General features: G+C 43.5%; 1 protein-coding gene across 1 annotated transcript in view; it reads left to right on the top strand.

Annotated features, from left to right (window-relative positions):
- The window catches only part of LOC307122873 (uncharacterized protein), a 41,769-nt gene that overhangs the window by 4,289 nt on the left and 10,317 nt on the right, over positions 1-27,163 (top strand). Inside the window, exons 3-11 of the mRNA XM_079811166.1 lie at positions 1,611-1,872; positions 9,194-9,339; positions 9,999-10,037; positions 12,940-13,201; positions 14,287-14,432; positions 15,029-15,311; positions 15,424-15,563; positions 26,533-26,815; positions 26,930-27,069. Coding sequence (XP_079667292.1) covers positions 1,611-1,872; positions 9,194-9,339; positions 9,999-10,037; positions 12,940-13,201; positions 14,287-14,432; positions 15,029-15,311; positions 15,424-15,563; positions 26,533-26,815; positions 26,930-27,069 — 1,701 coding nt within the window. The remainder of the gene's footprint in view (positions 1-1,610; positions 1,873-9,193; positions 9,340-9,998; positions 10,038-12,939; positions 13,202-14,286; positions 14,433-15,028; positions 15,312-15,423; positions 15,564-26,532; positions 26,816-26,929; positions 27,070-27,163) is intronic.

The raw sequence follows: 27,163 nt of genomic DNA, 5'->3' as shown, positions 1-27,163 counted from the left end.
AGAGATGGAGGAAGAATATTAAAATCCAACAGGAAAAAAGAACTGATTTTGTTTTTGTAAAGTTGACCAAATAAATTGTAAATAATGTGTTTATTTAACACCTGTGGTGTATGGCATATATTTCAGACTACCCTTCCATCTGGTATTCTTCAATTCCATATAGTAATCGGTTTCATTTTCGGAAGGTGCGATGATAGGAATATGCCTATCAATGCATCCACCACATTGGAAATCCTAAAGGAAATTCTAATTAGGTTACTTCCAGAGATTGCAACAAGATGTTATCAAGTGAATGTTTTAACCTGATTTCTACACCACTGACCTGCAATCCTGTGAAACTCCTCTTTGATGCTCTCACGGGTTTGTGCCCAGGAAACAACACAAACATATTCTGTATACTGTAACTGATATTATATAGAAAACTATCATTAAAACATGGTACTACTCAAATAAATATGCATGTGGATATAGCAAGCAAAAAAAAATTATCCTGACATGATTGTAACTCCCTAAAAAGTATTGCAGCCTCCTCATCTACAGGATGCCATTTTTGTCACTTTGACAGTGTTCTCATGATGAAAATATTTGCACTGAATGAATGTACCTGCACTGCCAAAAACGCTTTTCTTTTGACTTGTAATTTCCAGACAAAATATCTAAAGATTCTTAAATCAATGTGCATTTTCTACGTAAGGGAAATACATAAATATTTAGTCTTGTTTTCTGGGCGACATTTAAAAAAAAAGCTAATTTAAGTGCATTTTTCTTATTTAGCAAATTATCTGCCAATAGGGTAAGAGAAAATAGTCAGTATGTAAAGCATTTGTGCAGCATGAATGAATGAATAAATGAATGAATGAATGAATGAATGAATGAATGAATGAATGAATGAATGAATGAATGAATGAATGAATGAATGAATGAATTAAGTTTTACCAGAGAAAACCAGCTCCTGACCAGGTTAGGTTCACAGTATAAGTTACCTCTCTTTCAGAAACAGGCTTGACTTACCCTGCTTTCTCAGGTTTGACATTCCTCCCATTCTGAAACAGAAAACCCAGAGTTTCCCTCATTTCAGGGTTAACATACTCAGAGTTTTCACTTAACCTCCTTTCTGAAATGGGCCCCTGTTGTAGTTCTTGTGTTTCTCATTTTCTTCAGTGGCTACGTTTACATGCAACCAAATAATCCATTAGTAATCAGATTGACAGCTCAATTAGACTGAAAAGCCTTCATGTAAACACTTTAATCGATCTGATTGAGCTCAATCCGAATAACATTTCAATCAGATTGAAAGGGGTGATTTATTTATTTTCTAATCCGATCAAGAGAACATGTAAACACTTGATTGGATTGAAAATCAAAACTGGAAAGGACTGCGCACATGCAATGACGTAGAAATGTCGTAATAACGCGCAGATCGAGCTGCAGTTGTTAAATAAAATGTCATAAATTACTTGTGTTATTCAAAATTCTCCTTCCACTCATAGTTTGTGAAGTGGGGCAGAACTACGTCCCATCAGTCCTCAGGTCATACTCTCATCCACAGTTTTATTTGTATAGCACTTTTCACAAAACACACTGTTTTTTTCCCCTTGAACATATTCCAGTGGATGCAGGAGGATGGGGCATAGCCAGCCAGTCGTCGGTAAATTACAACTGGACTGCCCAAAATGCTCTGGATAGGAATCCCTACACCATCACGCATTCACTGTATAGAATAAACCCATGGTGGAAGCTGGATCTGCAGAACGTGTACACCGTGAACAGAGTGGCCATCACTAACAGAATACTACCCGACTACAGCGACAGGATAAACAGGGCAGAGATTCGGGTCGGAAACGTTTCTTCAGATGTTTTCAGTAACCCCATGTGAGTCTCTCTGATATATTCTTATTTACAGACATTCTGTCCAGTTGGCTGGTAACTTTTTTTATTTTTACCTTAGAACCAGTTAACTGTTTGCCTCCACTGTTCACTGATGCTATCTGGTCGCACTGGTACTAACCAATTATATGTGACCCGTTACGGCAACCAGGGACACAAGTCGGCAGCACAAGTTTCGAGCAAAATGAGAATGAAGCGGGTTTTTTTCAAAATTGGTGATTTTCGCTTTTTTGCCGAATCTGTTAGTTGAGATCATGAAGAAGCCTCTCCATGTTTGAGATAGCAGTATTGGTATATTTAAAAGCACACACTTTGAGGTTGAAATCGCCTTGTTTTTAGGAGATTATAGCATGCAGCAGAGACGTGTTTTTCTTTTGTTATTGTCCCGCCCTCTAAGGGAAGCGTGGCTCAGTGTTGCCAAGTCCGCTGTTTTTTCATGTCCGCGGGTTGAAGCGACCCCAATTATGTGATATTTAGCCCCGGGAATGTGAATTTTAGTAGGCAACCATGCCAAAAAATCACATATTTTACCCCCTGAAATGCGATTTTTACCGGAGAAGCCCCCCTGAAACGCGATTGGGCTTGTTTTGGGCTAGTTTTGAGTAGCAATTGTGCGGGTTTTGTTGTGAAAACCTGGCAACCCTGGTGGCTGATACACGAGCAGCGAGCAACGAGCAGCTGGTACGAAGTGCAAACCTCCCAGATAACACAATGTCTGAAGCAGTAAAGAACCAACACGATCATCTTTCCCTTGTGCAGAAAGAGAGGGCTGTGTACAACGACATGACTGAAAATAAACATACATACAGGTCCTTGAAAGTGCTTGAATTTATTTTGTGCAAGAAGTTTTCTGGAAGAAATTCTATATTATTCTCTCCGGTCCGATAATGTGTTATTTCGCCAACACTTCGTGGACTATGCTTGATTTACGTTTGTTACTTGCATTTATGCATTACATTAAGTGTTTCCCGCGTGAGGTACTTTGTGTTGTACATTACCATGATGTTCACGCGCGCACAAAACCACTACGGTACCTCAGCGTTTCACAGACACACCGTGAAATATTGCAAAAATAGACTGGTTACATGAGCCTAATCACTTTTCAATAAAATCCATGCAAAAGTTAATATCAGATCATTTTAGAATACAGTATAGGATGTACCGAATATTCTTCAGTTTTATGCAAAACAGAAATATGACAAATAGAATATCAGACCTCTGTCATATGGCCAAAAGTAAAGTCCTTGAAAGGTTCTTGAATTTGAAGTAAACCAAGCTGTGGGAACGCTGTATTAACAACTATCCAAACTGTTTTAGACCTAAAAGAGCCTTCGTAGGCCTATGTTACCCTTAAATGTCAGAGAAAAGAACAGAATCAGAGATTTTTTGAATTGATGAATTGTACTTTGCATATTATACTATAAAAACATAATTATAGTTGATTTTAGTTTATCATAGTTGATCATGACGGTTATCACAGAATCCTGTTAAAAAGTCCCAATGCAACACAATTAAATCAATTCACCAAGTTTTATGTAGAAAACCAGCAAATAACAAATAAAAAGGTTTTATAAAAAGATAAAACTCACATATTTCAGCCTCTAAATCATTTTTAGTCAAAAAAAGATAAATTACTGACATTTACAATGCACATTATCCTTTATTATTAATAGTATGCGGTCCGATTGTAACCATGCAGCTTTACAGGGGTATGGCTTATCTAAATGAGATGTAAATGAGCCCTATTGTCACTCCCAGCAGGTGAGAACAAAATCTTTAGAGGCAAATTTCTCCCTGTTATGCTTTTTTGAGTGCCTACTTTCAAATGGCCACAACAGTGGTGTTACACATCACTGGAAAGCTTGGAGACTACACTTTCAGAATCTGTAAATAACTCAAAATGCTCCAGAACCGACTTGTGTCCCTACCTTCCGTGACTGGTCACATATAGAACATAGGGGTGTGCATTGGCACTGCCCTCACAATTCGATTCGATTACGATTCACCAGGTAACGATTCGATTCAATTCGATTCTACGATGCATTGCGATGCATCAAAATTCTACTGCACACAACAAGGCACATTTTTAATCAGTCATGAGGCAATACAAGCAGTCAGATATTGAACAACATATTTTATTGGCTGCTATGTGTGTATTATCACTCTCCTGTATCTTTGACATAAATGTCATTAAATAAAATAAAATTGAATGGTACAGGGTATTGGATATGGCATTTTCAAACCTGAAAAAGAAAACATAAATCACTGCTTTCAGTGCTTTGAATGAGAAATGTTTCTTTTCTCTGCTTTAGAACCATTTGAAATTAAAAAAGAGCAATAATAACAGCCAACTTTTTCCAGCAGTGAACATAAATGTTTTAATCAATCAGTAATCTCCCTCCGCCTCAGCCATCTTGATTGTTGTTGTTGTTGTTATGACCCTGGAAGTAATTGAAACTTCACAACTTTATTGTCCAACTCAAGGCCAGAAAGTAAACGACGACATAATCGATTATGGCACTTAGCCGCATCGATGCTGAATCGTGCATGCCCCGCATTGCAATGCATTGCCGAATCGATTATTGTTGACACCACTAATAGAACATCCTATGGATATCAAGAAACATTTGTAAACATTAAATGTATTAAAATAGAAAACTTTTAAAATTGTAATAATATTTCGCAATTTTACTGTTTTTGCTGTATTTTGATTAAATAAATGCAGAGACTTTGAAAAACATAATTTTTTTTAATGTTTCCAAACAGGACTTCATTCGATACAGACGTCACAGAAACTTAACTTGCTTTTCAATGTTTTCAGATGTCAATTTGGTTCAATCAAATATTCGTCAGAATGAATCAAACCTGCCCCTTGTCCTTTTTAACAAATTCATTGTAAAGGATCATAAGAGCCATTTGTTCATGAATCAGACTACACTTAAGCTTCCAGACCGCCAGATGCAGTGCTTCACACTAAATATTATCTCTCATTGCAAAATGCACAGGTCGAGTCTAATACAAACAAAATCCTTCGTGAACAGGATAACTCTGGCTGCTCCCCTATTTAACCCCTGGACTTCCAGTAGATTGTCCATATAATTTTCTTGCGTGAACGTATTGCAGGTCATAGAATATTATTTAAACAAAAATCGGCAAATGGAATCCACTCTTCACAGCTTCGCAACAAAACCCACAGCATGTCCTCCAGAGGCTGCAGTGGATTCAGTTGGAATTTCATTGAATAAAAGCAACAGCTGATGATCGGGAACAACAACTCTGCCGGTGAGTTTGTTCACATATATGCTTGGGGTTCGTTCTCGTTTTCCCGGCATTGTGTTGGTCGCTAGACAGAGGGTTTTCACTCTGTGCAACTGATATATAGTGTTAAAAATAGCTTACAGCTGTAGTCAAGACTGCGGCCGGCCATCAGACGTTTTTGCACAACTCGTAGGATAAGGGTGCCACTCGTGGGTTCTTTTCAATATACTTTATAGTTCCAAAGAAAGACGCGATGTAAGACCCATACTCGACCTTCGCGGCCTCAACAAGTTCCTGAAGGTCTTACCATTTTGCTTGTTGTGCATAACCAATGTTCTCCAGGCAGGCCTTTCTCTATCCCCACAAGTTTTCACCACATGCATGGCTTGCTCCAATCAAAACCATATGACTACAGATGCTTCCATACTTGGACGACTGGTTCCTTTGATCCCACTCTCAGGAGCAGCTGGAGCTGGAAATCACACTTCTGCTTACACATATTACCTGACTGGGCCTTTCTGTGAATTTCAGCAAGAGTCGGGTAACTCCAAGTCAGTCTGTGGGGTTCATAGTTGTTATGCTGGACTCACAATTAATAAAAGCCTCGCCATCAGCACAGTGGCTGGAAAATATACTGCTCCTCCTTCAACGGTTTCGAAGGCAGGCCAGGCTTCCATTCAGGTGCATCCTCAGGCTCATGGGTATGTTGGCGGCAGCAGTTGCTGTCATACCGTTGGGCGTCCTTTCACTGCGTCCCTTTCAGAGATGGATGAACACTTGAATCCCAGTTGGCACAATAACAGGTTGATCAAGGTTACAGAGCTATGCCTTTTTGTCTTAAATGTCATGGAGGAGGAGGTTGTATCTGACCAAGAGGGTTTCTCTGGGCGTGATTCCCACTTGAAGGGAGATAGTCCAGACTGATGGGTCTCTTACCGGCTGGTGGGCAGTCTGGCAAACACAGAGCAGTCAGGGGATATTGGGATCCCAAGAAAAAGGTTGAGAGTATAAATATCCTGGAACTTCGAGCAGTACTTCTGGCTCTGAAGCACTTTACACCATTTTTGAAGGGCAGGCATATTCTCGTAAGGTCGGACAACACATTACATACAGTGATTTATTACATCAACCATCAATGGGGCACGAGGTCCAGGCAATCCTTTCAGGTATCCCAGGAACTGCTGACTTGGGCCTTGCCTCGATTTGCAAGCCTCAGAGCAATGCACATCTCAGCGGTGTCAAGTGTGGTTGCAGATTTCTTGTCGTGCCACAGATCTCCATCGGGGGAGTGGAGGCTCAACCCTGAGGTGGTAGAGATGATATGGCAGCGGTTTGGCAGGGCGGAGGTGGACCTCTTTGCCCCGGTGACATTGACCCACTGCCGTCTCTGGTTCTCACTAGCAGAGGAATCCAGATCGGTTATTTTATGCCTTTCCCTCGATACTGTTGATCTTGGAGACTGTTCACAGGTTGCTGCTAGTAGCGCTGAACTGGCCGGGGAGACCTTGGTTTCCAATGCTGTGCAAGTTCCTAGACGGGGATCCCTGGCACGTGACCCGCAAATTTATTGCAAATTTTTTTTAAACTTGTGGATTAATCTGAATTGTTTAGCAATCGCAGACTAAAAGCCGATATTGCTTTTTAAGTGATCTCGTTCCTTTAAACTCGATGCTGATTTTCAGAGAAACACATGTGTTCACGTGAACTGGCATGTTAATCAGTCAACAGTGGCTAGTGGAGAAGTAGAAGAACTTGAAAAGCCCCCCGCATCATTCAAATCGCATGTATGGGAGCATTTTGGCTTCCCCGTAAAATATAATGATGACAGAAGAAGGGTGGTGGACAAAACTGTCAGTATGTAGGCACTGTGGCACGAGAAAGCCGTATGAAAGTGGCGCATACATCAAGCATGGCACGTGCTGACGCCCGTTTCACACACACTCCGTTTGCAGTGCGTATGCGGTGCGCATTTTTTCCGTACCCATGTTAACGGATACAGCTTTCACACTGCACGTGGCTTCGTCAGTGCGTTCCAGGAGCACGTAGCCATACAGCTGTGTTGCGATGGTTTCCGCAAGGATTCTATTTTTTTATGTGCTGGCGCTGAATTAAAGTGGCAGCGCATCCGCATTAAAACAAACATGTATCGATGCGAAAATCTAGTAATTCCACCACAGATGCATATAATGTAAAGTCTACTGTTTCAAAGTCAACACATGGCTTTTTGCCTCGAGTAAAGCAAGGAAAACGGTCTCTACGTAAACAAGGAGAAATAATGGAGAGCACCTGTCCTTTCTTGGAGGTGGGAAAAAAAGTTCTGACCTGCAGGATTTCTTGTAAAAAGATTTAGAAACGAAAGAAAAGACGAGAGTCGGTTTTTGTCTATCGTAAGTTTTAATTTAAAATGTTTGTTATTTTAACATAGTCTATTGCCTGTTTTGCAACTTGCATGAGCAACGTAATATATACATCTAAAGTAGGCACTAGGCTATATAAATATAAAATAATGAATTCAATAAAACGTTGTTTAAGTGTAGTGCGTTTAAACATGATATCTATAAAATAGTGTATAGGCCTACAAAGAGAATTTCAATGCTGACAAGTGTGAGAGGTCTACTCTCTCCCCTGAGAATGTTGACATCCTAATCTTAAAGCATCCTAAAGCTCAGGCCCATTTTCACGTCTCAGGTTGTTTTTTACATGTTACACTTTAACAACTGAGTAAAATTTGATTTATTCAGATGGTTATTTATTTATTTTAGTTAACACCAAAAGTTCCTTGTTAACCTATAAACCATATAGGTTATGATAACACCAAAAGTTTTCATAAAAATAGTCTCATCCCCCTTTTATTCTGATCCGAAAAATGATCCGATCTGTGACTCATGATCCGTAGTGTGATCTGAACGGTGAGTTTTGTGATCCTTTACACCACTAGAGTTTGCGATCGAGAGGTGCATGACACTATATTGAACTCTAGAGCGCCTTCCATCATCAACAACATCGTGGTCATCAACAAATACTTTTTCCAGATACTACAGGGTTAATGTGGCTGCTTCCTATACTATTGAACCCTCGGGACCCTCAACTTCCGCTTAAGTATCAGCGGGACCTCCTAGAGACATTATTGTTATAAGTCATCCAGTGTGAAGCACTGCCTTTGGCGGTCAGGAAGAACGAAATAGAATGCGAGTTACGTATATAACTGCGGTTCTGTGAGTTCTGGATGACCGTCACTCAAAGTCAGGGCAAGAAGATTCTGTAGAGACAGTCTGCAGGAAGTCACAGGGTTAAATGGGCAGCACCCCGAGTCATCCTGGTCAAGAAGGACTTTGTTTGAATTAGACTCGACCTGTGCATTGGAAATGAGAGATAGTATCCAGTGTGAAGAACTGCCTCTGGCGGTCATCCACAACTGCCGTACAGGGTATTTATATTCAAAACAGACCGCAGACACAGATTCACAGCTCAGGTAAATTATTGTTTCATTGAACATGGCAACAATCGATGCAGAAAACACTGGTTTACATACCTAATCAAACGTAGTAAAGATCAGACTGTTACTGGTATTGGCAGCAAGAAAGTCCCACAGGAAACTCCCTCAATTTGGCCACCTACAATAGAATACAACACTAACATTATTACAGAATAAAGAAATACTCTACATTCCCTGTGATGTTTTACATTAAAGTATAATATTCTAAAGATTAAACACTGATGAGACCATACTGATCAACTTCTAACGTGAATAATGGTGCCAATATTGGTGGTTGTCTTGGTTACGAGAACGTTCATAACATTACATAATTTGACAACGCTGTTTCTCTGAATGCAAGAGGGATAAAAACAGAACAATTTTCTATTTGTAACAAACTTAATTAGCATGGCAAATAATTTGCAGCTTAGTTGCAAAGAAAAAAGTACAAAACATATATAGAAGGAAAATCAAACAATAAAATGTACAGTATATAAAATGTATTTAGATAGAAGAAAATACAAGTCATACTAATAATGAGCAAAAGCAACTCACACTATTGTTTTTCTCCAGATGTGCTATAATTTCTAGTATTCCATCAGGAGATTCCTACAGCTACTTGTGTAATAGGATGGCGGGACAGTATGTATTTGTGGTTATTCCTGGAAATGATAAGATTCTGAGTCTCGCTGAGGTAGAAGTCTATGTGGTTTATCCAGGTAATTCATTACAACCTGTTCTAAACCCTTTTCCAGGGGAATATGACTTTTTGAAGCCATTCTCATTCCATTCAAATGGTTTTTAATATAGTTATAGAGTGTAGTTCTAGTCTAGAACCAGACAAATCTGGTAGAAATTCATTCCTAAAATGAAGTAAACTCTTATTTAATAAATGTTTAATTAATTTGAATGAATTATTTTTTAAAAAATCGAATGAATTATTCAATGACAAATACATTTTTAACAGTCACTTGTCACCACCTACTGGTGTATCAATGTAAACGTAGACATCATTGTTAATATCCAAACTATAAACTTTTATCCCAGTACTTCTGTAATCATTTGAATATTTGTAAAATAATTAGTGAGACTGTGAGGTTGGAAACACAGATCTGAATATTCCAGTGTGATTTTGTCAAAAGTTTAATAGACACAGGAGAATCTCTGTCATTTAGGAATAAGATCACATGGGCATTTGAATTGAGATTGTGTTCTTTTAGCTATAGTTTTTTTGTAATTTTTTTTACATTAGAATTCACATTTGCATCATTGATTCTGTTATTTTCTGTTTATTTCTGTGAACCTACTTTGAAACAATCAGTATTGTATATAAAGCGCTATATAAATTAAGGTTTCTCCCTTTGTTTCTCATTTCAAGGGGTTTTCTCAGCTCAAATGAAAGCAGATAAAAAAGAAGGTGAGATTTCATGAATTAAACATTACATACATTATAACATATTTTGTTAGTTTGTGCCACTGTGTAACATTTTTAGGGCTCTATAATTTCAGACACATAATGAAATTTGACAAACTTAAAAAGCCCATGCAAAGGAAATTTAAATACCAACGGATTTAAAGATAAAAAAATAGTAGGTACAGAATAATTCAATCATTAGAAATGGCTCAAGGTATACATTTACATCTATACTGAACAAAGCAGCAGGCTTTGAGACTCTATGGATTATTTAGGATTTATTATTTATTTTACAAAGTATTTATTTCAGTTGATTTCATCTAAGGCTAAGGACTGAAAAACCTTCATGTAAAGACCTTAAAAGGGTGGTTGGTTATGATTTAACTTTTTAAACTTCAGTTAGTGTGTAATGTTGCAGTTTGAGCATAAACAACATCTGCAATGTCAGAACGCTCAAGTTCAAAGCAAAGGGAGAAATTTTCTTTTAAAGAAATAGCTTTTTAAGGACTACAACAAATGGTTGGTAGGGACTACAACAAGCTTATTATCAGGTTAGTGACATCACTAACCCTAAAATTTACATAAACCACACCCCCAGGAACACGCAAGAAAGGCCCTGTCGAGAAGAGGAAGAGTTGTTGTAGTCGAGCACATTCGGGAGTCGCTCAAGCTGTCGCATCCGTCACATTTATTGATACAGTATGAACACAAATGCAATAGCATGTCATTAAAGCAAGAAAGCAAGTTATAACCATAATTAAATTAAACTAAACTATCCCTGTTCTCTCTTCATGTAGCAGATATTATCTGGCTTATCTTAAATTAATCTATTTATAGATTATCATGACAGAACATGCTAATCAATGACTTGAAGATCCGTCCATCGGATGAGACGTTAAACCGAGGTCCCGACTCTCTGTGGTCATTAAAAATCCAAGGATGTCCTTCGGAAAAAGAGTAGGGGTGTAACCCCGGCATCCTGGCCATATTTGCCCATTGGCCTCCGTTAACTCATAAATTCATCAATTATCCATTCAGAAATGTCCCGTCTCATCCTGTCTCTTCTTCTTGAGTCTCTCCATAATTGTCCGACGTTGGTTTGAAAATAAGGCTGAACAGTTTCTGACATTTTCTGTGAGGTTCTCAGAGCTGCTAACATGAGCTCTAGTTTCCTGCCCTCTTCTTGAAAGTGGGCGGGGAGCAGCAGCTAATTTACATTTAAAGGGACACGCACTAAAACAGCATGTTTTTGTTCACCCTCAAATTGACAATTATAACATGCTATAAAACATCATCTGTGGTGTATTTTGAGCTGAAACTTCACATACACAGTACAACAGAGATGTGTTTTACATTTTGTAAAAAGGGGCTTTATAGGACTGCTTTAACTGATCCGATTGAGCTCATTCCAAATTAAATTTAGAGGTTGAAAGGGGTGGTTTATTTATTTTCTAATCCGATCGAGAACCGAAACTGGAAAGGACTGCGCACATGCAAGGACGTAGGAATGGTGTAATGACGCATGATGCGCGGAACGAGCTGCAGTTGTTGTTAAAGGGGTCATGAATTGAGAAATCAACTTTCCCTTGAGCTTTTGATATATAAAAGGTCATGGTAATAAAAGAATATCCTGTAAGTTTCAGAGCTGAAAACTTCCTTGTTAGTCAAAGAAAAGTTTTAATTGACACCAGGCCCAGAAAACGCTCAATCTCAGAATGTGCCCGGCTGTGATGTCAGAGTTAGGTGAAACACTGCCTCAGCAGAAGAAGAACGCCTGATTCTGTAGCCCCGCCCACCGACTCGTGTCTGACATGTTATAGATAAATAACATCGGCCTACCTGGTTCTAAACCTGATCGAACTTCCAAGCAACAAAAACGAGCAGTATAAGCTTAATTCGGATTCCAGCATTATGAATGCATGGATGAACTTTATTTTTAATGAATATCCAGCTCAGGTGGGGAAGATGTTGCGCGTTTGTTCCTTCATTCACCACAGATTTGTTTGTAAACAAGAGACTGGATTTGCAGACGGGATGAGATTAAATGAATAAATGAAGCAAACACACTTGTGTGAGTAAAATAAGTTGTTTTACTTGTGATAGTATTGCATTGTTAAAGATCGTTTAATATCTATTAATTATGTGTAAGTTTAGAACTGAACATAACTTAGCATGCTGTCACAGGCTGGAGAATCCTTTATTTGTGGTGTTGTTGGTTCATTTTGCTGCGATTCGTGATCAGACTGGGCCAGATCTGACTCTGCAGTGAGGCTTGTGTGTGTGTGTGTGTGTGTGTGTGTGTGTGTGTGTGTGTGTGTGCGTGTGTGTGTGTTATGCATGGTTTGCCGTTATATCCACTGATGGAGCAGGCCAAGTAATAAAAAAAAAAAAAAAAAATCCAATTAATTGCTGGGTGGATGAGAGATAATTCATTTTGATAAAGACATTTTGCGAACCCTGAGGGACAAATCAATCCGATTGCTGTTTTCCCCCACGCTTACCGAGGGGGGAGTTGAAGCTCATTATAATATGCAAATCATTGCTATCCAATCATAGCAGTGGGCGTTTACCAAGTCTCCAGTGCAGCACGCTCCTTAAAAGCGCTTTAGGAGAGCGTTCCAGGAGAGAGGCTCAAAACCAGGGTAGAAAATAGGGTATTACTTATTCATTATGATGTTTTTGAATGTAAAAACCTTGCAAACCTAATAAGTTGACCTCAGACAACAGTATAATATATTAAAACAGCCAGTTCATGACCTCTTTAAATAAAATGTCCTTCCACTAATAGTCTGTGAAGTGGAGCAGAACTACATCCCATCAGTCCTCAGGTCATATTCTCTTCCACAGTATTATTTGTATAGCACTTTTTACAATGCACACTATTTTTCACTTGAACACATTCCAGTGGATGCAGCAGGATGGGGCACAGCCAGCCAGTCGGCGGTATTAGCAAACGAGTATCCCCATCATGCTCTGGATAGGAATCTCAAGACCCTCATGCATACACCATCAGAAAGCAACCCGTGGTGGAGGCAGGATCTGCTGAAGGTGTACAGCGTAAAAAGAGTGGTCATCACTAACAGACTAACAGACTGCTGCAGCAACAGGATAAACGGGGCAGAGATTCGGGTCGGAAACATTTCTTCAGATGTTTTCAGTAACCCCATGTGAGTCTCGCTGATATATTCTTATTTACAGACATTCTGTCCAGTTGGCTGGTAACTTTTTTATTTTTTTAAAAGTATCTTAGAACCAGTTAACTGTTTGCCTCCACTGTTCACTGATGATAACTGATGATAACGAGTTATGCAGAACATCCTGTTGATATGAATCAGAGACTTCAGCAAACTGTTTTAAAAAATATATCTGTTTTCAAGTGTTAGGAATGACTCTGTTAGCTGGTAATATGTTGCATTCACTACAGGATGTCAGTCATGACTCAGGAAGACATAATCAGGTTGTTACAGATTTACTTGAATGATTAAGATACAGAATCAGCAACCAGCACGGTATGTAACAATATTAGAATAATATTAGGGTAATATTTATTAGAAATAGTACAACAATTCTCTTTATAAAGTAATCAGCTGCAACAATTAAATGATTACAGCATGAACTGTCACTTAACGCTAAACAAACATTATACAGATGATGTCTTTCACTACCAGTCATGATTAGCTTAGCATTAGGATGAATATTCACATATCACAATATTTAGCAATGTAACTGAAACAAGTGACTTTAATAGAAAACAGTGGACTTACATATCATCATTGACGCACACCAACTAAAACCACTCAGGAATCATCAGAACAGGCTTAGGCCTAGTCCACACAGGTATTTTTATAAACAGAGTTTTCCCCTCCATTTAAAAAAAAAAAAATTGCATCCACATTAAAATGCAAAACACGCTATGAAGCACTGTCAAGAGCATGCAAAATCAACAGGTGGCAATATAACCCTAACCGTAAAGCCATGTTGGCCAATCAGAAGCCTGGTAAAAGGTTATTTTATATTATTATATAATATAAATTTTTAGGTTATTTTTAGGTTATTATATATTAAAGGTTGCACATTTCAATTGCATTTGCAGCTAAGCCACAAACAAAAAAAAAAATGTTCAAAACATCATATTGTACATAAGTTGGGGAAATATCAAACCATAAAATATACAGTATATTTAATTAATTTTGATTGAAGAAAATATAATTTATAATGAGCAAAAGCAACTCACTCTATTGTCTCTCTCCAGATGTGCTGTAATTTCTAGTATTCCATCAGGAGCTTCCTACAACTACTTGTGTAATAGGATGGCGGGACAATATGTATTTGTGGTTATTCCTGGAACTTCTAAGATTCTGAGTCTCGCTGAGGTGGAAATCTATGTGGTTTATCCAGGTAATTCATAACAACCTGTTCTAAACTCTTTTCCTTTTCCCATTTGTCTTTTTGAAGCTATTCTGATTGCATTCAAGTGGTTTTAATATAGTTATAGGCCCCGATCACACAGAACGTGTTTTACAGGTTCGAAACCACGAGGCGCACTGCACTGCCTTTTATTGGTTGACGTTTTTCAATTTAGAAAATAGCAGTGCGCTGCATTTTTTTTTATGTTGCTAAGAAACCTCTGAATCAGCTGTCCTGTCAGTCTCATCAAGGTAACGGTCACCACAACGTAAGGCCCGCCTCTCCATTCATTCGATTGGACAATAGAAAAAAAAACGCTATGACGTCGGGCGCTTTTCCGCTCAGAGTTGATTTTTTTTCAACTTCAGGCGCTCAGAGCACTCTACACTTCTAAAACGAGAGGCGCAGCAGGCGGTTAAAACGCAAGGCACCCGGTGCGCATAAGCATTGCACATAACGCTCTCTGCCATAAGAAATCTATTAAAAAAAGGCGCCTCTCGCTGCAAAATCAGGGCCATAGAGTGCATTCCTAAAGTAAAAGTAAATGCTTATAAAATAAAATATATCTTGATACTGTCATTTTACAGATAATTTGGCAGCAGGAGGAAACGTTACACAGTCATCAACCAATGGCAGCTGGATCGCTGAACAGGCCATTGATTTCAATCCAGGTTTTTTCCCACAACCATCGTTAGCGTGCTCATCAACCACTATTCAGACTAACCCATGGTGGAGGCTGGATCTGGGTCAGATTTACAGAGTTAGTAGAGTGGTCGTCACTAACAGACGAGACTGCTGTCCAGAACAAATAAACGGAGCAGAGATTCACATCGGAAACTCTTTGGATAACAATGGCAACAACAATCTCAAGTGAGACTCTTTCAGTGGCTTAATATCCATAGAAATCCCTGATTCCTCAAGGCTGAAAACACAAGTGCAGAAAGAATAAAGTCTAAATGAAGTTTTCTCTGTCTCTCTGTAGATGTGCTGTGATTTCTAGTATTCCAGATGGTGTTTCGTCCACCTACGCTTGTAAAGGTATGGAGGGTCGATATGTGAACCTGATCATTCCTGGAGATTCAAAGATTCTCACTCTGTGTGAGGTGGAGGTCTATGGAGAAGGTCTGATCAAACATACTATATTGAAATCAGGGGCACGGGAAGATGTTTTAGGTTGGGGGTGCTGGTTTTTTTTGGGGGGGGGGGTGAATCACCACATTTTTATAAGAAACAATATCGAGTCTATAAAACACGAAAGCTCAACAAATATATTGATGAGAATGTCACGAGGTGACAATTTCCAACTTTCGAGGCGGAACTAATGTTCGCCGCGATTGCCTCCCGCCGGACCCATAACAACGGGACACCGGGCTAGTTCCGGGTTAGCGGAAAATCCCCGCGAATAGGGTGATCAGCGGAAATTGCCGGCAGCTGTGCACGATGAGAGACGTTGCCCTTAGGGTAGGATAAAAGGAGAGAGGTTGCACAAAAGAGGAGTGTTGTTTTTGGGGCTGTGAATCGCGGAGGAAGTGTGAGCTTGGAGAAGAGGAAGTGGGGCTGGCAAAACGGGCATGGCATTGTGAGTTTGGGAGAGGAGCACGCCGACTCGACCGGAAGGAGGAAATTGTTGGACAAATAAGATTGTTTGTGAGAGAATGTGAGTAGGGCAATCGGTCTCATCCCCTCTCTCTTGTCTATGGGACTCCCTGACGTGAATGCCAGGTCAGAAAATGGGCAAAGGCCATTGATATATGTATTTCCCACTGAGTGTTGAATTGCAGTGATGGAGTGATGTGATGCACTGTGTTGTTGTGTGAAGTGTGAACTTAAACCCGCCGGATGTCCACTACTTACCTGAGTTTTCTGTCAGTTCTGAGGAAGAGGATTACGTACCTGTGTACTCACCTGTCTGCGTTGCAGTGAACTTCTCCGTTACAAGCTCTGTGTCTGCCAGCCCTTCAAGAGGAGGTCGTACCTGAACGCTCACCTGACTGCTTTGCAGTGAAACCCTCCAGCCGTAAGTCCCCTGTCTGTCACTTCTGAGGAAGAGGATTACGTACCTGTGTACTCACCTGTCTGCGTTGCAGTGAACTTCTCCGTTACAAGCTCTGTGTCTGCCAGCCCTTCAAGAGGAGGTCGTACCTGAACGCTCACCTGACTGCTTTGCAGTGAAACCCTCCAGCCGTAAGTCCCCTGTCTGTCACTTCTGAGGAAGAGGATTACGTACCTGTGTATTCACCTGACTGCTTTGCAGAGAAGCCCTCCAGCCGTAAGTCCCCTGTCTGTCACTTCTGAGGAAGAGGATTACGTACCTGTGTATTCACCTGACTGCTTTGCAGAGAAGCCCTCCAGCCGTAAGTCCCCTGTCTGTCATTTCTGAGGAAGAGGATTACGTACCTGTGTATTCACCTGACTGCTTTGCAGTGAAGCCCTCCAGCCGTAAGTCCCCTGTCTGTCATTTCTGAGGAAGAGGATTACGTACCTGTGTATTCACCTGACTGCTTTGCAGTGAAGCCCTCCAGCCGTAAGTCCCCTGTCTGTCATTTCTGAGGAAGAGGATTACGTACCTGTGTATTCACCTGTCTGCGTTGCAGGGAACTTCTCCATTACAAGCTCTGTGTCTACCAGTCCTTCAAGAGAAACTCATACCCGAATACTCACCTGATTGCTAGGCAGCGAAGCGGGTCCGCAGGACGGAACGACCCTGCCTAGAAGACTCACCATTTTAGAGCCCCCTTTCTACTTTTATATTTAATAAAAAGATTGTTACTTGAAGCCTTGTCTGTCGTCCTTGCCGGGCCTCTGTCCGACTCCCCAAGGGTGGTACGGGTTTTGGGGGTGGGTGCAGCCAGGTTGGCCTACCCCGTGACATAATTTGGCGTCAGTCGGCAGGGTTCCACCTTGGGTTGAGTAGACAGAGGCGGAGCAATGGCAGACGAAGACGTACCGGTGGGTCACCCACATGTTATGCCCATCTTTATGGGAGCCCCATGGGCCCAAAAGTATGGAGGACCAGGTTCAGAACTCAGCTTGTCGGCGTGGAAAACCCAAGTGGAGTACTTGGCGGGCCTCCAAGGGTTAAACGCTACACAGAAGACCCAGTTTATTTTAAATTCACTCGAAGGTGACGCCAGGAGAGAAGTACAAGCAGCACCGGAAGCAACCCGAGCCACAGCCCAAGCTATCCTTGACTTTCTAACGGGGCAGTACGGTGACGCAACTCCTGCAGCTGTCCTCCGGACGCAATTCTTTAGTTGCAAGCAGGGACCTCGGCAGACCACACGTGCCTTTGCTTTGCAGCTGCGAGAACAATTGTTTCGGCTGAAGAAGAGGCAGGATCATGGGCTTGGAGAAGGAGAGGCCCTCCTGAAGGACCAGTTTCTTCTGGGGTTGCGAGATGGCCCAATACGTCAGAGCCTCCGAATACAACTTCGTCGCAATCCTACTCTGACGTTTGACGAGCTACGCCAGGAAGCCCTGGCCCTTGAACAGGATCATGTAGATACCTCAGACCCTTCCCACTGTATGGTCACCAATGCTACCAGTAGCCTCCCGCCTCCTGCTCCGCCTGGCTGGGAACAGGCCTTACGAGAGGAGTTGAGAAGGGATGTCCGTGACCAGATGACAGAGCTGTCTAAAACTATCCTGGAAGAATTACGCAGAGAACATTACCGGCCATTGCCACCGACACGAGAGCGAGCATACTCCGAAGGTAGTCGATTGCCAGAGCGACGTCCACCTCGGTCATCCGGGCTCCGTTTCCAGTGGGACGAACAAGGACGTCCCATTTGCAATGGCTGTGGCGAACCAGGCCATTAAGTCCGGCAATGCAGCGCATGCCGGGGATCGCAAGGGGGTTTTTAGAGTGTCCGGCCACTGTGGGTCAAGTGGTCGGGACCCCCCAAATCGACCCCTCTCCATCAGCGGCCAAGAATTGTCTAATTGGGCGCTGCCCCCTTGCGGTGGTTCAAGTTAATGGGACCGAAGTCCAATGCCTCCTGGACACCGGTTCCCAGGTCACGCTGTTCTCCGAAAGCCTGTCTCGGGAGTTATTCGGGGTCCAGGGCCATTCAGCCGCAGATGCCCCTTGGTTAACCCTGCGCGGGGCGAACGGCTTGGACATTCCATATGTGGGCTATCTGGTCACAGACCTGGAGGTTCGTGGGACCCTTGTGCCTCAAAAAGGAGTTGTGATCGTACAGGACACCTGTCTGGGAGCTCACCGTGCCCTACTGGGGATGAACGTCTTTGCGGACTGCTGGGAGGAGTTGTTTAAAGCGAGACCTATCCCTTCGGCTCCGAGGGAGGAAAAGCGAGAATGGGATCGGATCGTGGCTGATTGTCGTCGAGTCCGCATGGCTGATGCCCAACGGAATCGAGAGAGTGTGGGGAGAGTGATGTGTCGCTACGTACTGTCAGTCCCGGCCCAGAGCGAGGCCATTATCTGGGCCCGCCTTCCTGCCCAGCTTCACAGGTCCCAGGAGTTGATCCTGGTGGAGCCTCACTCAGACTGCCAGGCTGTGGAAGTGGCCCGGGGATTGGCTTCTGTCCGCCGGGGTCGGGTGGCCGTAAGACTGAGAAATACGAATCCTTATGCAGTGGATCTGCATGGACACCAACGTCTGGCTCGGGTCACCATGGTAAGCCCTCAACAAGTTTACGAGGAGGGAGAGTTTCGGTTTTGCCAGGTGGGACCAATGGTAGTGGAGGTGGCCTTGGCACAGGCCGAATCCCCTGCAAACAGAAAGGAGGAAGTGCTGCCAGCCCACCTTGTGGGAGAGTCCTTACGAGGTGATGGGTTGGAAGAAGGGCAGGCGAAGCAACTCCGGGACTTTCTGGTGAGGTGGAAGCATCTCTTTTCTGCACATGATGAGGATTATGGGCGGACAGACATCGTAAAACACCAGATCCCCACTAGGGATGCTCCTCCGAGCCGGGAACGCTACCGTCCTGTACCCCCGACTCTGTATGCTGAGGTTCGTGCCCTCCTACGAGGGATGCTGGAGAAGGGTGTTATCCGAGAGAGCAGTAGCCCGTGGGCAGCACCGATCGTTCTCGTTCGGAAGAAGACCGGGGCATGGCGATTCTGCGTCGATTATCGGAAGCTGAACCATGTTACCAAACGAGACGCTTTTCCTCTGCCGCGGGTTGAGGACTCCCTGACCAGCCTCACTGGGGCTGCCTGGTATTCTACCTTAGACTTGGCTAGTGGATACTGGCAAGTTCAAGTGGAGGAAGGAGACCGGGAAAAGACTGCCTTTACCACCCCCTTTGGCCTCTTTGAGTGGGAGCGCATGCCGTTTGGGTTGTGTAACGCCCCCGCTACCTTCCAACGGCTTATGCAGCGCTGCTTGGGAAGCCAGCTTATGGACACCACGCTCGTCTACCTGGACGATGTTATTGTGTACTCTCTCGACTTTGAGTCTCACCTCCGACACCTGGAGCAAGTGTTCCAGTCCTTGGAACGGTATGGGTTAAAACTACAGCCCGAGAAGTGCCAGTTGCTCAGGAAAGAGGTAAAGTTCCTGGGCCATCGAGTCAGTGAGGCGGGGATTGCGGTGGACCCCGAAAAGGTGTCGGCCGTTCAGGAGTGGGCCGCACCGAGGACGGTGCACCAAGTGAGGTCCTTTCTGGGATTTGTGGGATACTATCGGCGGTTTATCAAGGACTTTGCCAAGATCGCTAAACCTCTGAACCAGCTGCTGGGAGGCTCTGGGCGGACCCGGGGTCGTGGGTCCCCTACCATCTCGTGGGACCCCGCCTGTGAGTTAGCCTTTCAGAAGCTAAAGCAAGAGCTGCTCCAAGCCCCGATCTTGGCCTACGCCGATTTCTCCCAGCCCTTTACGCTCTACACAGATGCCAGTAATCTGGGATTGGGGGCGGTACTAGCCCAGAGGCAACAGGGGGAAGAGCGGGTCATCGCCTATGCGAGCAGGAGTCTGCACCCAGCTGAGCGTAACGACGCCAACTATAGCTCCTTCAAGCTTGAGCTCCTCGCTATGAAGTGGGCCGTTAGCGAGAAGTTCAAGGATTATCTGTGGGGAGCGAAGGTAGTCGTGGTTACGGATAACAACCCGCTGGTCCATCTCCAAACTGCAAAACTGGGGGCCGTCGAGCAGCGATGGGTGGCGCAGCTGGCCAACTTTGACTATCATCTTCAGTATCGGCCAGGGAAGGAGCATACCAATGCCGACGTACTATCTCGGCTCCCCGAGGGTAAACCCTCGAGATCTACCTTGCCTCGGGATGCCACATCGGAGGAAGGTCTTATGGTGGGGATCGTAGAGGCCCCTGGGCTCCGAGAGGAGGGAATTCCCTTGAGTTGGGGTTGGGACCCCCAACGGTGGAGGGACCGACAGACAGAGGACCCGGTTTTGGCCCAGATACGAGATTGGCTGAGGCGAGGGACTTGGCCAGAAGGAGGAGCACGACACGGGCAGCCCCGAGGGGTGAAGCAGCTTCTGGGACAACGGGAGAGGCTCTTTCTTAAGGAGGGAGTCGTCTGTCGAAGGTTACAGGACCCAGCACTGGGGGAGGAGGTATGTCAAATAGTGGTGCCTGAAGATCAATCCCAAGCTCTGCTCCAAGCTTACCACAACCACCTGGGACATCAAGGACAGGAGAGGACGACCTCATTGGTGCGGAGACACTTTTACTGGCTGGGGATGGAGAAGGCAGTAAGGATGTTCATTTCACAGTGCCCGCGCTGCATTCTCTTCAAGACCCGGAGAGAGGTACGAGCTCCACTGGTCCCCATCCAAGCTAAGGCCCCACTACATATGGTGGCGATGGACTACCTGACGTTGGGTCGGCCCACTGACCTCATCCAAAACATCCTCGTAGTAACAGATCTCTTTACGAAGTATGCATGGGCCATTCCGACTAGAGATCAGACCGCAACCACCACCGCCAGTGCTCTGTGGAAGAATGTGTTCCAGCCCTTTGGATGTCCAGAAGTCCTTCACTCGGATCAGGGTCCAAACTTTGAGTCCCGGGTCATCAGAGAGCTGTGCCAACTATACGGGTGTAAGAAGACCCACACCACGCCGTACCACCCCCAAGGGAACGGAGGGTGTGAACGATTCAATCAGACCCTGTTGGGTCTGTTAGGGACGCTGGAGGCGGAACAACAGGGTAATTGGACGGCAAGTCTCCCAGCTGTAATCCAGGCCTATAATAACAGCGTGCATAGCACTACTGGATACGCTCCGACGTACCTGATGTTCGGACGACACGTACGGTTACCCACGGATTTACTGTTGGGATCTAGCCCAGCAGAAGAAGGGACCAGCCTAACGGAATGGGTGAGCAACCACCACCAGCGCCTCCATCTTGCTTACGAGCAGGTTTCCTCCCGAATCGAACGAGCTGCGCAGAAGAACAAAAGATTATACGATCGGACAGCTCGTGAGGCTCCCCTGCTGCCGGGAGAAAGGGTCCTGGTTAAAGACAGCCGGCGCCAGGGAAAGGGAAAGTTAAGTGACCGTTGGGAGCCCCGACCTTATGTGGTCCAACGACAACCCCGACCTGACCAGCCCGTGTACGTCCTTCGTCCTGAAGGGGGAATCGGCCCAGAACGGGTATTACATCGGAACCTGATCCGCCATTGCCCTAACTACCCAAGGCCGGTAGACACCATCCTCCCCACCGATGAAAGAGCCCAACAAACTTCGATGATAGGTTGGGCAGTGGTTCCAAGGGGACCGGCCATTGAACCTGAGCGAGCAAATTCCCCCTCGCCCCCAAGACGATCCCAGCGGGATAACCGAGGCCAGCCTCCGACACGGTACGGAGACTGGGTTGAGTCACCACGTTCTAGGGACTAGAACGGTTTGGTGGGGGGGTATGTCACGAGGTGACAATTTCCAACTTTCGAGGCGGAACTAATGTTCGCCGCGATTGCCTCCCGCCGGACCCATAACAACGGGACACCGGGCTAGTTCCGGGTTAGCGGAAAATCCCCGCGAATAGGGTGATCAGCGGAAATTGCCGGCAGCTGTGCACGATGAGAGACGTTGCCCTTAGGGTAGGATAAAAGGAGAGAGGTTGCACAAAAGAGGAGTGTTGTTTTTGGGGCTGTGAATCGCGGAGGAAGTGTGAGCTTGGAGAAGAGGAAGTGGGGCTGGCAAAACGGGCATGGCATTGTGAGTTTGGGAGAGGAGCACGCCGACTCGACCGGAAGGAGGAAATTGTTGGACAAATAAGATCGTTTGTGAGAGACTGTGAGTAGGGCAATCGGTCTCATCCCCTCTCTCTTGTCTATGGGACTCCCTGACGTGAATGCCAGGTCAGAAAATGGGCAAAGGCCATTGATATATGTATTTCCCACTGAGTGTTGAATTGCAGTGATGGAGTGATGTGATGCACTGTGTTGTTGTGTGAAGTGTGAACTTAAACCCGCCGGATGTCCACTACTTACCTGAGTTTTCTGTCAGTTCTGAGGAAGAGGATTACGTACCTGTGTACTCACCTGTCTGCGTTGCAGTGAACTTCTCCGTTACAAGCTCTGTGTCTGCCAGCCCTTCAAGAGGAGGTCGTACCTGAACGCTCACCTGACTGCTTTGCAGTGAAACCCTCCAGCCGTAAGTCCCCTGTCTGTCAGTTCTGAGGAAGAGGATTACGTACCTGTGTACTCACCTGTCTGCGTTGCAGTGAACTTCTCCGTTACAAGCTCTGTGTCTGCCAGCCCTTCAAGAGGAGGTCGTACCTGAACGCTCACCTGACTGCTTTGCAGTGAAACCCTCCAGCCGTAAGTCCCCTGTCTGTCACTTCTGAGGAAGAGGATTACGTACCTGTGTATTCACCTGACTGCTTTGCAGTGAAGCCCTCCAGCCGTAAGTCCCCTGTCTGTCATTTCTGAGGAAGAGGATTACGTACCTGTGTATTCACCTGTCTGCGTTGCAGTGAACTTCTCTGTTACAAGCTCTGTGTCTACCAGTCCTTCAAGAGAAACTCATAACCGAATACTCACCTGATTGCTAGGCAGCGAAGCGGGTCCGCAGGACGGAACGACCCTGCCTAGAAGACTCACCATTTTAGAGCCCCCTTTCTACTTTTATATTTAATAAAAAGATTGTTACTTGAAGCCTTGTCTGTCGTCCTTGCCGGGCCTCTGTCCGACTCCCCAAGGGTGGTACGGGTTTTGGGGGTGGGTGCAGCCAGGTTGGCCTACCCCGTGACAAGAACACTCGTTTAAACAGCACACACACCGGGACATTTGACTGCACATCACATTTTTCACAATGTTGATTCTTCTTGCAATCGTAATGCAATGGACTGTGGCCTACATTAAACCTTTAAATAAAAGGTTTACTGAGCTGTTTACACAGTCATATACAATAAAAGAGCCTGCACAGCTACAGGAAATAAAAATGAACGCAAAAAACCTGCCTACCTTACCAGAGCATGTCAGCAAAGCGGAGCTTCACTCATGAACTGCTCACCGGTAAAACGACGTGCGCTCATATTGCGCTCCGACATGATATTCCTCTGTACTGTAGCCAGAGGTGTCAAAAGTATTCGCATTCATTACTCAGGTAGAAGTATAGATACTGGGGTTTAAAAAGACTTCTGTAGAAGTTGAAGTATCAACTCAAGCTTTTTACTCAAGTAAAAGTACTGGTTTCAAAACTACTTAAAGTATGAAAGTAAAAGTAATGTAAGGGGAAAAATGCCATTAAAGGGGTAGTTCACCCAAAAATGAAAATTCTGTCATCATTTACTCACCCTCAAGTTGTTCCAAACCTGTATGAGTTTCTTTGTTCTGAAGATTGAAGAATGTTTGTAACCAAGCAGATAGAGCAACCAATGACTGCCATAGTATTTTCCCCTACTATGGCAGTCAATGGTTGCTCTATCTGCTTGGTTACAAACATTCTTCAATCTTCAGAACAAAGAAACTCATACAGGTTTGGAACAACTTGAGGGTGAGTAAATGATGAAAGAATTTTCATTTTTGGGTGAAGTATCCCTTTAAGGACAAAAGATTAGGCCGCGCCACAGTGCATACATTTTTCTAAAGGCCATAGTGACTATAATGTTATATTAAAAAGTTCATGTTGAACATTTTTAGATGCACTTGGCTACGCGTTTCAGCCGCATATATTCCCATTGAAAATGAACGCATTTTAGGACAATGCAAATACATTAAAGGACCATATACTACTGAGCATTAATGTGTTTCATGGAGCGGAAGATTTGATGACTAGTTGCCTATAAATATTGTAAAGGTGAAAAAAGTCAAAATTCAGAGGCATGTTATCAATAACCATTTTTTGAATGTGTGATTAGTGTGGCCAGATTTGGTAGACAATTTCCAGCCCAAAAACCTCACCAAATGTACATTTATATATATAAAAAAAAATGGTTATTGATAACATGCCTGGTTATTGATAAGAATTTTGACTTTTTGCACCTTTACAATACTTACAGGCAACTAGTCACTCCAAGAAAAAGAAAAAAAAGTTTAACTGCCAAAATAATATGATATTATTTTATTGCCATACCAATCAATGTTGATAAGTAAGTTACCATTTTATCTCCTTAAAACATAACATTGATGATAAAAAAATATAAAAAAAAAATCCCAGTAAAACGGATCAAATATGACTATATGTCCAGGTAGAAACTGTCAAAACGGCTATCCCTCAGAAAAACACATACATCTTTTTCAGTGTCAACAGTAAGAAGCCAATTTACATGCAAAAAGTGCCCAATATAGAGATTGGAAAAAGCAATGTAATAAACAGGCATTTCACACGTTAATGCACACACCACTGCCAAAATGCATAATTCATTGATACTGTAATAATCCGTCAACAAATAAATAACAACAATGCGCTTACCATTGTGTTGCACTTTGCTTTGACAAAACTACAGTATGTCTTTCGTGAAGTACATGGCACATGCACTTAGCACCGTCAAAATGGATTAATCGTTGATTTGAACCTCTTTCAGCAGCTGTCGGGGTTGCTAGTTGCAGATGTCCTAAGTGTGTATATGATGATGGACAGGAGTCACGGTTAGATTTATAAAGAGTCTTCGAGTCACAGGTGTAATTCACGTTTGAGAGTTGAGTCAGTCCCACTCTTTACTGTAGATACAACTTACTGTATATTTATGCCACTGGCATAGCGATCACTGGAATATACAGCTAAAGTTATCGCGCTAAAAACCCGGCTAAAGTCTTGAATGAGCACGTCTGCCTGCTGATCGCTGATTGGCTGAAAGTGCGTGCTCGTCGGCGAGAACCCGCCCTATCTGGCAACATGGTGTGTGATTTGTGCAGGTGCAGGCGTGATTGATCGCCTACAACCCAATAGGGTATCGGAATGGTTTCAGTTCATCCTTCTCATCCAACCACAATCAAATTCACTCTGTCCGGATGGCGCGATTTATCTGGATAGTTGTTTTTTTATGACAAGCCGTAATGAAAACATGCCGAAATGGAATAGGAGTAACGAGGCTATTTTTAAAATGTAAGGAGTAGAAAGTACAGATAATTGCTTGAAAATGTAAGGAGTAGAAGTAAAAAGTAGGCTGAAAAAGAATTACTCCAGTAAAGTATAGATACTCAAAATGTCTACTTAAGTAAGGTAACAAAGTATTTGTACTTCGTTACTTGACACCTCTGACTGTAACCTACTATACTGTACTTGTAGCCATTAAAACACGTATTTAGTTTCAATTTAAATATTATAATGTTATTTTTTTATTTAATTTATGATGACAAGTGAACAGGACACATAAGATGCATAATATGTCTGAAGACATGGGGGTCAGAAATGATTTTGAACACCACAACGTAAGGCCCGCCTCTCCATTCATTCGATTGGGCTTTTCCACTCAGAGTTGATTTTTTTCAACTTCAGGCGCTCAGAGCACTCTACACTTCTAAAACGAGAGGCGCAGCAGGCGGTTAAAACGCAAGGCGCCCGGTGCGCATAAGCAGCGCGCATAACGCTCTCTGCCATAAGAAATCTATTTTAAAAAAAGGCGCCTCTCGCTGCAAAATCAGGGCCATAGAGTGCATTCCTAAAGTAAAAGTAAATGCTTATAAAATAAAATATATCTTGATACTGTCATTTTACAGATAATTTGGCAGCAGGAGGAATCGCCACACAGTCATCAACCAATGGCAGCTGGATCGCTGAACAAGCCATTGATTTCAATCCAGGTTTTTATACACAACCATCGTCAGCATGCTCATCAACCACTATTCAGACTAACCCATGGTGGAGGCTGGATCTGGGTCAGATTTACAGAGTTAGTAGAGTGGTCGTCACTAACAGACGAGACTGCTGTCCAGAACAAATAAACGGAGCAGAGATTCACATCGGAAACTCTTTGGATAACAATGGCAACAACAATCTCAAGTGAGACCCTCTTTCAGTGGCTTAATATCCATAGAAATCCCTGATTCCTCAAGGCTGAAAACACAAGTGCCGAAAGAATAAAGTCTAAATGAAGTTTTCTCTGTCTCTCTGTAGATGTGCTGTGATTTCTAGTATTCCAGCTGGTGGTTCGTCCACCTACGCTTGTAACGGTATGGAGGGTCGATATGTGAATCTGATCATTCCTGGAGATTTGAGGATTCTCACTCTGTGTGAGGTGGAGGTCTATGGAGAAGGTCTGATCAAACATACTATGTTGAAATCAGGGGCACGGGAAGATGTTTTAGCTTGGGGGTGCTGGTTTTTTTTCGGGGGGGGGGGGGGGGGGGG

Source organism: Gobio gobio, assembly GCF_949357685.1.
Source record: "Gobio gobio genome assembly, chromosome: 2".
Lineage (NCBI taxonomy): Eukaryota > Metazoa > Chordata > Actinopteri > Cypriniformes > Gobionidae > Gobio > Gobio gobio.
Note: the sequence above shows the minus strand (reverse complement) of the source record. Positions and strands in the feature narration are given on the sequence as shown.